The following is a 14,297-nucleotide window of genomic DNA, read 5'->3' on the forward strand; positions in this document are numbered from 1 at the left end:
AGAGAGCAGTTTCCAAATATTAAACATCCATTTGATGTATGGCATGTTGCCAAATCAATCAATAAAGTCTCAGCTGCAGGGGAAAAAAAGAGTTGGAAAGTATTTCAAAGTGGTCCCCGTCTTTCAGCAACCATCTTTGGTGGAACTCCAAAACATGTGATGGGTTTGTAGAAATTATACTGGAAAAATGGCGCTCACTAATGCACCACTGTTCCAGTGTTCACCCTTGGACAGAAAACCAACATTTCCACCAATGTGAACATGGCCCTTTGTCCCCGGAGCAGGCACGGAAGAAGTGGTTGATTCCATCTTCACCTCCACAAAAAGCCCTTGAGAACATTGTGTTTGATAAAACTCTATCAATAGATCTGAAGGGACTCTCAGAAGTCTGTCACACAGGAAATTAGGAGGTGTTCCACAATATGTGCCTAAAGTACAGGCCAAAGCGATTGCATTTCGGCATCGGAGGTATTATAGGACATTACTAGCGGTATTGGCGCATAACGAGAATGTAGGCCGTGAACAATCTAGGACTGCGGGAAACTTATGGATGCTTCGCTACACTATGGCCTTTACGAAAAAGAAGCAAAAAATGGGTGGTCAAGCCAGTATATGAGGAAATGGAATTCGATTTTGTTAAATATCTTATTATTAATGTCTTGGAGATGCATACTCATGGCATTGCGCACGATTTTGTTCAGAGCACACATACATTGCCACAAAACATTGCCAATGTGCCTTGTCCACCCAAAGCAGAGCTCGTTGAACAGTTCAAATCCCGGTACAAATGATTACCATCTGTTTTTTATTTTTACCAAAAATGTTTTTATGAAGTGTTCAAATAAAGTATGCAATTTCTCTTTTGAAATCTATCTTTTGTCCTTTTTTTTTCTTCAAATAGTACAATTTTTACGATTGCCATACAATGTAACACTGTGATTTCACATTTCACTTTCGTTGAGCTACTGTGGGACCTTCATTGATCGTGGCAGGGCCAGATGGATAACAGTGTGTAAGAGTCTTTGGGTTTCGGCAGTTGCCTTAACACACAGTTACCCAAGCCGCTGAATAACTGCTCGTCACACAAAAGGGATGAGACCTGGGCTTCATAAGATACCAGGCACGCAAGAAGTACTGACTGTGAAAACATGCCATGGGGTAGGAGGCCGTGACATAAGCAGAGGTGGGGCTTTTGCTAGACGCACTTTGACTGTTTTTGTGTTTCCTCGACTACAATTTTGGAGTAGGGCGCATTGTCATTTCCAAGTTTTCCCTACCCCTCAGCAGCGCCACAAACAGCGAGCAGTGACAGCCCCCAAATTTTTCCTCCTGTGCCCGTGCTTCACAATTCCAGTTCTCATGGATGCGTTGACACGAGATGTTGCAAACTAAGAATGTATGTTCATTGTGAGTGAAGGTCACTAGCTTAGAATTTTAGCTTGTGAGCTGAGGAAGCCCACGCGTCGCAAACACAGTATAAGGTTCTATTGTTTTTTGACCTTGAGACCGGGACCATTCCGAAAGGGATTGAATTGAAGGAGTGGTGTAATAACGTAAGATATGATAAGGTTGTCCATTTCAAAACTGGACTTAAGTACATGTAAGTTCACTTTATGAAAAAACGTTGACACGAACGGAGTCTGCGTTACGGTCTGTATTACGCCAAGAGAATGGAAATGCTGAATATAAGTAAGTACAACCTTTGTGCTGGTCTTTCTACAGGGCACATAGGCAGTCCAGCATCGACACGCATGTAGACCACCACTCTGTTCCCCCTGGTTCAAAGCTAATAAATCATTACATTGTGCACCTCGAATTGTTGCCTCGGCTTCTGCATTACGTTTAGAACTGAACATACTCCATTGCACCATCCTCGGAAGCAAATAGTGGAGTACTTTCCACGTTGTGTTCTCTGTTCACATTGTGTCACGTCTGTGCTAATAAGTAAAATGATCATTGTAATAAAGATCGGCTTCTGAGACACATTTCTATTATGTTTTGCAAACAGGTACATCCTGCCATTCTGCGATTGTCATCTATTCCAGACCCCAACCGATGATTTCTTCAACCGCCAGCTGCAGCTACATGTCCATCACTGTATTTATTTGACTGCCAAGTTGATGCACAAGCCTTGCAATTCACTGTGCGACCAAAGTGCTTCTTCTACCCAAAATGAACACCCTGTTTACTCAAAAGGAACAGCGCTTGACTCACGATAAACATTTGCGAATCGAGAGCAAAGAAAAAAAGTTCAATTTTGATTGAATGTCAATCGCCGAATGCTCTCGAAGCATTTACTGTGAAATAAATGTACTTTACCAATTGTACAGTCTTGCTGTTTCCTTTTTAAAGTACAGTTTCATATTTTCCGAATTGTGACGCGCTGTGTTGAGACGATGTGTGTTGTTTTCTGGGTTCTGCGTCAAGTCTTTTAGGTGACGACTGGGTGCGTTTGGCTATGCTGCCCAGTAACGTCAGGGAGAAAGGCGGAGAATATCAATGATTTGGTGATGTCAGGGGCCGGGGAAATGATTTAGTGCCGCAAAGGCAGTACACCCTGGGCGATGCAGCAACTGATGAGATTATCACAAGATGGCCGCGCCCTGCTGCCTGATTTCGCTTGTGTACAAAAGACAAACTACGGTAAGGTGCATAGGAAATGTTTGTACGATCGATCAACGTATGGTTAAAAACACAAGGCCGAGCCATAGGGACAATAATATTTCTGACTGCACCATTCCTTTAAGATGTAGAGATCAGATTAGATTGTTAAATGTTACATCTCTCAGCACATGGGCTGGCATACAATTCATTAAAGGTATCCTTGTCTGCATTTTTCAGATCAAATGATTGTGGGGCAATGTTGCATTTGAAACGTTCATGACGGGGATAAAGTGTCTGCATGCCCCAGTTTTCAGACCTGCACCTGGTTTGTTTTTTAAGTGTCGTTCTACATAGACCTATGCTTCCACATTTTGGATCCAATGTAAATGTGCACTCCTCCACCTTTACATCTGAAGTTGCTTTTCTGGTGCCAATTGAGTGGAGTCGGCCAGCTATAACCTGTGGACTAGCTGTTTATAGGCATACGCAAGGTAAGGTGGAGTGACAACATATCCAAGATTTCTGCCAAAGTTCTATCCAAATTCCCTATCGTGTGTTTAATTGAACTAGTAGTATTCAAGAACCCACAATCCCATGCTGAAAAGAGTCTACATACACTAGATGTAAGGAGGCTAGTCATTTGATTCATGAATTAAACCAATCCAGTACTGTCCTTCCCCAATAAACTTGTCTTTAATTATGCAATGACGGTACCTCTGCTGTTGGTGCTGTTCACAATATCTTCATTATCCCAGAAATGTTAAGATTATAAATAGCTCAATATTTTGCACTGAAAGAGAAGTGGTGCACAGAGTTCTCCATTGACTGCTACCGGTTTCGAGTGGAAATCGCACTAGTATCCATAGGTTACAGGTGGTCATAGTTTAAAGTACTGAATACAAGTCTTTGTCCCAGAGGCTGGTACCCGGTTTAGGAATGGGATACCACTCACCCTAATCCACATTAGAGGCCTTCCAGATTCTAAAAACATTACATTAACCCTAAATGTGTTCATGAACTGTAGGTCAGGTTAGTAGATTGTAATGCGCATGAAGGCATTGGAGAGCATCATCTACTCAAGCTGGCCGGCTAGACTTTGGGGTGTCCTGCTTGCACTTTTATAGTATGTATCTCAAGATGCAAAGAATCTGGTGCAGACCTCTGAACATGTTCAAGCGGCACCCAGCAAAATTCATTCTACGAACACGTGTTGCATTCCATTAAGTTGTTTTTTTGTTTCGTTCCACAGTTCAAATGGAAGAAATGTCTCGTGCACCCTTAGTAGCACAAGCCCCAGAAAGCAACTTCAGGGTAAGCTTTTTGTTTCATCACAGCTGAATTGTTTGCATGTGCGAACATCTTTTTACTTGCAAAATAGTATTCTAATAGTTGAGTAAAGAAAAATGATCACTGTGCAGGTGGAGTACTGCGTGGACTATTGATGTTAAGCCTAGCATATAGCTTGAAACTTGCATTATTTTCCACTGGTTGATCTATTACACTTTTTTAGTTTCTATACTGCTGTTGTATCCGTTTGTTTGCACTTTGAATTGTTAAGATGTTTGGTATGAAGTGCGATATCGTGATGCTACTACAAGAATAAGTTGTGATCTGTGTATCCTATTTAAAGGTAATAATGTGGTTTTTATCAATTGTATGCTTGCTATGCATATTGCATGTGTTCATTGTAAAGGCACACCATTGTGCTGAGGGGAGTTCAGGTTCCAACAGTGTTTGTATTAGGTTAGGTTATGCTTAGCGTTTTTTTTAATAGTTAGAATCGGAAAATGGGCATCTCCAACATACACAGACCTTGTATGAGGCTTTATATTAGTCTTAATTTATTCCCAAACCCCCCACACTCCCATCTTTCCCCCTCCTCATTTCCCCTTCTTTTAAGTGAAAGATGTAATTGTTTTTCTCATGTATGGGTTTATGCATACACGTTCTTACCCGTCTGCAAATTTGAACAGTGTTCATTTTGTACAATGCCTCCACTATGCAGCGTAGTAGTACACAAATTATGCATGAGTGTCGATAGACAAAATGGGGCTCACTACACAAGTTACATTTCTGAATGTTCATTATTTAGGACCTTTTCCTCAATGGACACTGCATTTAGTTAGTGGAAATGATGGAAGTGTACTTCTATATATGTTCTATTTTATGTATGGCGTGGTAGGTCAGACGAAGAATTGGACATTCTACTGAGTTTGTCAAAGAATATAGATGAGCCCTATCTTTCCGTAGTCTGCAAAATTGTGCTCGTCAGCCATCGCGCGAATGTCGGTAAATGAAGTACCGTCCAACTCTAACCTATTGGACTCTACCACTACTCTTAACTTGAAGATGGGGGAAGGCCTTCGTTCTCCTGAGATTTCTTGGCTTGTCTTTAAGACACTCTTCAATAGATCTTTCGATAGTCTCTAGAAATCAAATTTACCAGTTTATACTGTTTAATATGGTTTTGACTCATGATTAATCCTTCTCTTTCCCTGAGTTGGTTTTCCAACAATGTTTCATCCCCTTTGGGATATTTCTTATATTCCTAACAGTTAATTACTCTCGATTCTTTCCTGTGTCATTCTCACAAAGTTTGATTTATTGTAACAGTCCCTGTTTATTACCAACTCTTCTCTGTCTCTTGGACTTTCGTGATTGGTTTTATACCTCTCAAAACATTATGTTGTGCCACTTAACACTAAAGTCTGGTACAGAGCATACCTCAATACATGCTAGAAGACCGCATTATCTGATGGCACACTTTTTTAAATTGGTTTTGTAATCCTATTTACATGTAGGCAACTGTCTGGTGATAACAGCCAAAATGAGCAATCGTATTAGGATACAGACATCTGTCTGGTGACAACCTCAAATCTCATTTCTAGCAATGTAAACTACGTAACGCCTGTATGGCCGTCAATTATCTCTTTTCTGACAATGAAAACTACGTAACGCCTACACGTGTTTCAACCTAACTAGGCCATCTTCAGGGCGTAAAGGTAGTACTGAAAACATACAATGATTACATTATTAAAGCCATAATGTTTGTTAGCACTTCCTGTTAAAAAAACAACAAAATTTGGGCAGACAAAAAAGTGGTGGGTGTGGGGGAAAAGCAAAAATGGAGAGGAAAGAAAAAAATAAATTTAAAGCATTGATTTTGAAAATTTAACACATTCAATCAATTTAGAAATGCATATAGTGACAGCTTCTTGTTTAAGAATATGTTGAACTACTAAATATCGGTTCAGTGGTATTATCTTAAAATAGAATGGGAATGGCACCCTTGAGTAATGGGTAAGTGTTTGAACTGAAACAGATAGATAATATAAAAAGTAGGGGCAGAAGAGCATGCTTTAGGTTATACTAGTTAAGCCAAAATGTCTTAATAGTTAATTTCTACCATTTCAAGAAGAGTAAATTAAGTAATAGGTTAACTTGTATTCTGTGCTTAGTGGCAAATATAATAATTGGGTACCTGCTATGTTGGGTGGTCATGGGTCTGTTCAGATAACTGGTTGAATTGGTTCTTTTGAGATGTGGCGTAATATACGTTCTCTTTTGCCGTTAGTAGAAGCTTATGCCAGTCTGGCACTTGGTGCTCTGATTGATTTGGCTGTGGAGGGGGTTAGTAAAAATAGAATTGAGACGCTCTATCCTAGGTCTCATTCTAAAAGATATGCCGTTGTATCGGCTACATTCAGAGTGGATTATTGAAATACTTGGATTTTGGTTTCGATTTTAAAAATCATTGGGATCTTGTCTCCTCTAGATAAGGCGCATCCTCTTCCCAGCTACGTTTCTTGCTACCAACCGTAGCACGTCTGCCAGCTCAGGGGTCTGCACGACTGCAGAGAGCTGCAGGTCTTACCTCAGTTGCTCATAGCCAGCGTGTGTTCCCTTTTGAATCTCGCCAGATGTGTTTTCTCTTTCCCCAGACATTTACCCTCTACGGGATGACGTAGCTGGAGGGCTTACCCTACGTTAGAAGCCATTCCTCTTTTCTCTAGTTGCCTCTCTTTGTGCCTCTACAGGGTCTCTTCTTCCTCCCAATAGACTGGGATTTTTAAAGGATAAATTCTCTGTCAGATTGGCAGTAACACATTTTAACTTGTTCTTAAGATGTTTTGTTATCAGAGAGAGATATACTGAAGAGTCCTCTAGGGAATTCATTCTGAGAACGGGACTCCTTGTCTCTACCCTTAGGGATGGTATTACGGAGCAGGCTCGCCTCCCTAGCCTCAGAGGGATGGTTCCCCCTTTGGGAGAAGGGACAAATTCCTGCGATTAGTCACAGTGGATAGCATGACAGTATTTTGCTTTAGTTGACAGGTGTACCGTTTTTTTAATTTGGTTTACATGTGACTTTGTGACCCACATTTGTTGGATTGATTCAGGTGATTGGGTTTGTCAGGTTCCGAGTAGACTTGCATAGTCTTATGCCTCTATCCTTATCGTGTTTACTTTGATGGGTGTTAATGTTTTAATCATGCTATATTTCGCAGCAGTTATTGTAACTAGTTTTTTCACCCTTGCTTTTTTTGCACGTACGCACGCAGCACGGACACACGGACGGACGCACGGACGCACAGACAGACCGACACAGACAGACGCACAGACAGACGCACAATTACATAGGAAATCCAAAAATATGAATTGCTAATAACTTTTGACTCGTGCGATGGAATTGGCTGACATTCTGCAAAACATTTGTCATGGGACGCTACCCCACCGTCCCCCAATCCAGATTGATTCTAAGGAAAATCAAGTTATTAAAAAAAATGCAGTTTCGGCCGAGTCACCATTAAATTTCCACACAGCCAAAACAGCTGGACAGATTTGGATCAGATCTGAAAAAATGTGGGCATGAAGCGTTGACTCGTGTTACTTTTGTGGTGTTTATGGTTATTCCGTCCAGTACTTTTTTTTTTTTTTTGTATTTGATGGCGAAAAGAGGGCCCCTTCACCAAAATAGAGATGAAAGAGTCTTCATAAATGAAACAGCCACCATCTTTTTTTGTTTTTCCCGATGCATGCGGGAGATAGTCACGGTTATAGCTGAGGGTATCAGAAAATGAAACAGTAAAAAGGCTTTTGCAGGCCAAAAAACATGAAAATGCCATCAGGATAGAGGTGGGGGCTGGCAAGAGGACATGGTGAAATTTGGGAGTTGTATGGGGGGGCGCTAGGGACCAAGTTCACAACCATCGACTCAAACATTTGCTGCATATTCTCGGTTATAATGTGGGGTATAATCGTGGCTAGCTGACATTTCAACTGAAACTGCATCCCAGAATCGAGTGCTGTGGCTGGAATGGAGAAGGCAGGGGGGAAGTGAGGAGGCCATCAGTGAAGTGGGGCGAGCAAGCACACAAGAGGCGGACACTTGGTTATGGTCTGGGAGTGCAGTAAAGCATTTTCTTTTGTTGCATTTCCCGATGGCTGCGGGCATCTGTAATTCTGTACCTGCGGTTATAAAAATGTTTTTGTAAAAATATTTCTGAGGCTTGTGGATTTTGCTTAGATCACATGCTATGCCTAGGCTGACATCTAAAGGAAGCTGCAGAGTATTACAATTGTTGTTTTCGAAACTCAAAGGGACGCTGACCGGGCGTGCCAGTAATGCTATCCCTAGTGTGAAGTCCACTGTACCCATGGTCCTTCACGCGTTGAGGTCCCTCAGATTGTTCTATTCCACCATCATTGTCGGACGCTAAAAGCAGTTTTCTTTTCCAGCTAACGCCATTTATTATGAAAGAAATTAGAGCTAGTTACTCTTTCTGTCCTTTTACAGCCGTTCCTCGACAACGGTTTTGAGGACACATTTTTACAGCTGCAGAACCTGCCTCGACGAACCTCCACACGGCCTTGGAAGGCCACTCCAGGCCTCGGCCCACACAGTAGGACGAGTGGGGGTTGGTACATACCCTTAGCTGAACAAAGGGAAAGCAGATTTCCCCTTATTCCCATTCTATTTACCAAGCTGCCCTTCCAATTCGAAATGGAAAACGCACCTTTTAAATTTTGTCCTACTTGTAATAAAATATTCCCTGGAAGGACTTGCACCGGTATTCTGATGGATCACAAAGAGGTCCACTGTAAAGCTTGCAAGCTTTTTAAACCAAAACCTTAAAGGACCGGAAAAAAATGAAGTGCTGGGCCCACCACGCCATGCAGGCTGAGGCCGCCATAGACGTGGAAGGTGCTTCTAGCGAAGGCAGCATCAGCGTCTTCAGTGACGACAGCGGAAGGGAACCATCGGATTCCCACGTGCAAGCCCCCGACCCCACCAGACAGGCCGACAGCACTGTTAGGGGGGGACGACACCACCAGCACAGACCAGACCCACCACACTAAACACAACCCAAGGCCATAAGTCAACACCACTGACGACTACATGCCCACATACAGCATCAAGGGGAAGGTCCACCAGTTCCCTGTCCTCTAGGCATACGCGATCACCTCATGACATGCACCCAAATTAGAGAAAAGTCCGATTCGAACGCCGTGTCCAAAACTACAGCCGAAAGATGCGGCGCCAGCCAGCATATCCACCCACCGAGAAACGACGCTCGACAGACGTTGAAATCGGCTAAAGGCTGCCAGACTTTCTCATATACGGCAGATCATTTCTCATCTTGTTAAAAAGCATGTCCCAGAAACACTTCTGAAGGGGTGGACTTCGAAACACCACACATAGAAGGCCCACAAGTCCCATAGGGAGAAGGAGACTTGTTACCCAGGGGGAGGGAACTATGCCTGAAACTATGAAACACAAGTGGCAGCCTACACCTGAGCTAGCTCCCGCTCCTTCAACTATCCCAGGTTCATCACAGTCGTTTGCTGAAGACCGAGACAGGGTCATGAGGAACATGTCCTTTATGGCCAATTTATTTCGAGAGTCAACCTCATGTTATAGAAAACACCAGCTAATGTGACACAGTCCCAACCCCCCCGCCAAAAGAGCCAGGCCAGACACCCTTCAAACAGACACACCTCAACAGGACCCAGACCAGTCTGAACTCAATGACCTCAACCTAAGCTTCCAGGAGACTGGGGCATATACTGATTCCGAGGTTCTGGGGGACATAGGGGAGGTGGACTATTATGAAGACATTTGTCATACCGTCTCCAGAACATGTAGACCCGCTGGTGGCAGACTCACCGGTAGATCACCAAATCCAATTCAATGACATGCTCCTAAAGGCAGCTGATCACTTTCAAATTTAGACACAAGGATACACAAGTCGACAAAGATTTGGTCGAAGACCTATTGGGTGACAAGAAAGCAGCAACCCAATTTATTCCCTATTACAATCCGTGCAAAGTTGAATGCAACCTTCTGGTAACCTGTAACCTAACGTGGGCAGTAAACCCCTGCATTCAAAACAATTTTGATCCAGCGCCCTCTGACCCCCCTCTGCATCATGGGTCAGTTTAAAGCTGGATTTATTGGTTGTTCGCATTAGGGAAAATTGCAGGAACACCTCTCGCATCATCAGAGGCTCCCCCTGATAAAGAAAGCAAAAAAAATGTACACTTTCGGTAGGAAGGTAGCCACCTCGGCAGCATATCAGGCAAGAATTGCCAACAACACCACTCTGCTGGTCAGCTACAACTGCCATAAGGGGGAAGAAATGGCCACAATAATGGGCTCGGCCCCAGAGCCATTAAAATCCCAACTCTCCCTCGCAGTAGCAGAAGGGAAGGCTGTGTCTAACTACATTTTGAAAAATAATTTAGGTGCAGCGGATAATGCTGGAAGAATTATTGCAGAGGGCACTCTTGTAAAGCGCTATGCCAGTCAGGCTTTAAATTAGAAACGCAATCGATCGTCCTCAATATGCCGATTGAGCCTAATGTACTATTCGGCAAAGCAGTAGAGGATGCACTTAAAACTGCAAAAGACGAGTATGACACTGTATTGTCACTGGGACAACAGGCCATCATTTTCGTCGCTTCAGGGGACAAAATTTGCAGAGGTGGATTCAATCCCCCAAAGCAATGGCTTCAGGGGACAAAATTTGCAGAGGTGGATTCAATCCCCCAAAGCAATGGCCATCCGCTCCAGGTTCCCTCCCATGTCACTCCAGTAGGAGGACACATCACACTTCACCCACGCATGGGAGGGAATCACCTCAGACAAATGGGAAGGCGGTTATTGTGTAGAACTACTACAACAACCCTTCCACCCTCCTCCAAGACAAAGGACGACCACAAAGGAAGAACAGCGCATACTGGTGCAAGAGGTAAAGGCACTGCTTTTAAAGGACGCTGTTGAAATCGTCCCGGCGGACCAGATAAACGAGTATCTATTCAACGTACTTCCTTGTGCCCAAAAAGATCTAACAATGTGCCCTGTATTAGAGCTTCGCCCTGTAAACACCTGTCAATTCACAAAATTCTGCATGACAACACTACAGGAAGTAATCCCACTGCTAAAGCGAGGGGACTACATGGCAACTTTGGATATGAAAGATGCCTATTTTCATATTTCAATGTTACCAGCGCACAGAAGATTCTTGCGTTTCAAGATAGCATACCAGCACTACCAATTCAAGGTGCTACCCTTCAGCATAGCATCTGCTCCAAGAGTATTCACCAAGGTACTGGCGGAGGTGACAGTGCACCTGCGCAGGGAGGGAATCCCAGTGTACCCTTACCTGGACGACTGGCTGATCACGGGTGAGACCCCCCAAATTTGCAAGCGAAATACCCAAAGAACGATCATCCTCCTTTTTCAATTGGGTTTCTTGATGAACGCGAAAAAGTCAAGCCTTGTACCAAACAAAACAAAACCAAACCGTTCTTAGGAGCTGTCATAAAAACAGAAGAAGGCTTAGTCTTTCCATCAAAGGGAAGAATGCAAAACATACTGCTGCAAATACCAGTGTCAATCCTGTCACCAGCTAAGCATACGTAAAGCTATTTACCTGGTCCCACGCGCGCGATTGCACATGCGCCCAATGCATGAGTGGTTGGCAAAACAATGGTCTCGGGCAAGCGGTCAGTGGGACGATATAGTGGTTGTTTCACCAACACTAGTACAAGCTCTACGCTGGTGGACGAAGGAGAATCTGGTGAAGGCGAAACCCTTCCACGACCCTGCGTCGACAAGTGATCGTTAAAAAAAGACACATCCCTCACCGGTTGGGGTGGCCCATCACCTTCATCTCACAGTGCATGGTCTGTGGACCCAAATCCCAGCCCAGAACCACATAAATCTTCTGGAACTTAAGTACTCAAAGCACTTCAAGCCTTTGAAGCACATCTGAAAAATCAGTCGGTACAGATTCTCATAGATGGCACCACTGCAATGTTCTACATCAACAAGCAGGGGGGCACACATTCTGCAAGTTTGTCCAAGCTAGCACAGAAAATATGGAAATGGGCACTCAAACTGGGGATGTTCTTGACTTCCCAACACGTTCTAGGGGAACTCAACACCCTAGTGGACTCGCTAAGCAAAGACCACCTACCAGAAAACCGCGAGTGGCCACTCACCAGAAATGTCATGGATCGCTTGTTCTCAAAGGAGGGCTTCCCCATGCTAGACTTGTTCGCTGCAAAAGAAAACGAGCAATGCCCAGACTTCGTGTTCATGATTCCCCAACCAGACTCCAAGGGGAACGCCCTATGCATGAGTTGATCAGGGAAATTTGCCTATGCTTTTCCCCCCAACTCCGCTAACAAGCAGGGTGGTGAACAAGATGCCCAGGGAACAGATGACGTCAATCCTAGTTGCCCCCATGTGGGCGAGACAACCTTGGTATTCACATCTGTGCGATCCAATCAAGCTCCCGTGCCCGGCGAACTTGCTTTCCCAGCACGGGGGGGGACAACACTACACCCTCAACCTCACTCACTGAACTTAGCAGAATGACTCCTGAGGTCATAGAGCTAGGACATCTTAATTTACCTCAAAGGTGTATGGCTATCCTCAACAAGGCACGCAAACCAAACACCAGACACTGTTATTTCGACAAGTGGAGGAGATTTGTAATTTGGTGCCAGTCAAAACAAATGAAACCAATAGAATGTACTCCAACTCACATTCTTCATTACATGCTCCACTTATTAGAATCGGGGTTAGTCTTTAACTCTATAAAGGTTCACCTGGCGGTTTAATCTGCATACACCACCTCACAGTAAAGTATCATGATGGAAGATTCCTGTCATTAAGGCATTCATGGAGCGAGTAAAGACTCCACCCTCCTAGATCAAACCCACCGTCGGGTTGGGACCTCAACGTAGTACTTGCAAAGCTCATGGGACCCCCCTTTGAGCCCATGCATAAGTCGAGCCTTAAACACCTCACGTATAAAACGGTTTTCTTGGTGGCGATCACCTCCATAAGGAGAGTCCGTGAACTTCAAGCATTGTTAGTGTAAGACTCTTACTCCTGCGTCCCGTCCCCATTCCTCCGTCCTGTGGGATGGGACCGGAGCACTTTGTAAAAAGCACCCAAAAATGTTGGAAAATGTTCAGTCCTTCCTCTCTTACTGCGCGGTGCCCGGCACGTGGCCGTAACCCCGCCGATCTCTGCTCTGCCCCGTGCATAACTCATCAGTCCTTTTCTCCGCTCGTTCGGGACTGGATGAACTTGCATCCGTGGAAGATCTTCCCTTTTTCCTCTCTTGCTCCCGCTAGCGATGGTGTACTAGTCTGTCTATGTCGTTCAAACTAGACTTTCCAGATTGTTCATCGTGTCATCGACGCTTCGCAAGGGCGGACCCTCATCCTCTTTGTCTCGAGTGTTTGGGTCCGGACCACCATTGGACTCCTGTTTTTACTGTGATTCCCTTTCGGTCTGGGTGCTTCAGTGTCGGTTGGAGCGGTGGAAGGAGGTGTTTCGACGTACTCCTCCTTTGCATTTTCAAGCTTTTATCCTCTCAAAGAAGAAACGCCCGGTAAGTTCTTTACTTTTTAGAGCACCCCGGCCGGGAGATACCTTTCCGGGCTCTTCCCGAGCCGGGTGGAGTGTTAGCCGCTCTGTCACCGGGGATTTCCCTGAGGTGCCTTCTGGGCCTAATAATTCTACCAGAGTTTTCTCCGAGGGTCTACGTAAGGGGCCTGTGGATACCGGAGTACAATCCGAGGCCCCTCCTGTGGGGGCTGCTTGCAGACCCAGTTCTAAGTCGTGGAGTACCGGAGCTCGCTCTGAGGCCTCTTTATCGGCTTCCCTCAAAGGTACTGTGGTGCGCCCCGAGGCCTTGGTGGGGCTTGGTGTTACCGAACGGATGTTCGAGGCCAGCGTTAGTAAGGCTGTTACCGGACCTGGGTCCGAGGTGCCTCATACAGAGGCTAAAGTTACCAACATTTCTGAGAGGCCTGGCAAGGCCTTATCTGTGAAAGTTGTTGCTCACCTTTCCCGCTCTTGTGGCGACGCCAGAATTGTTGAGGGGGCAAAGAAGGAAAGTTCTTCCTTTACCGGCAGTGCCGAGGTCCTTCTTGAGAAGGCTAATTTGGCTATTGGTATGTTGCAGAAACATTCCAGGCCACATAGTACCGGCTCGGCCGAGGTTCCTTTCGTAAAGGCTAAAGTTAAGACCCCCAATCCATCGACGGGGGACCCCTGCCTCACTTCCTCACGTGCCGCAGTTCCCCTCAGGTGATGGCAAAATGGCGGCCGTTCCCGCCATGACCACAGCGGCCATTTTGGGCGTTTTCCTTAAAACTACGCCATTGGC

At 44.8% G+C, this 14,297-nt stretch overlaps 1 protein-coding gene across 15 annotated transcripts in view; it reads left to right on the forward strand.

Moving 5' to 3' along the window:
- Positions 1–14,297, forward strand: part of ZMYM4 (zinc finger MYM-type containing 4) — a 1,943,772-nt gene that overhangs the window by 411,945 nt on the left and 1,517,530 nt on the right. For all 15 annotated transcript variants that reach the window (XM_069622579.1, XM_069622582.1, XM_069622583.1 and 12 more), the window contains one exon: positions 3,854–3,915. In XM_069622579.1, coding sequence (XP_069478680.1) covers positions 3,854–3,915 — 62 coding nt within the window. The remainder of the gene's footprint in view (positions 1–3,853; positions 3,916–14,297) is intronic.

Source organism: Ambystoma mexicanum, chromosome 11 (assembly GCF_040938575.1).
Source record: "Ambystoma mexicanum isolate Mex_15411 chromosome 11, UKY_AmexF1_1, whole genome shotgun sequence".
In the NCBI taxonomy this organism is placed as follows: domain Eukaryota; kingdom Metazoa; phylum Chordata; class Amphibia; order Caudata; family Ambystomatidae; genus Ambystoma; species Ambystoma mexicanum.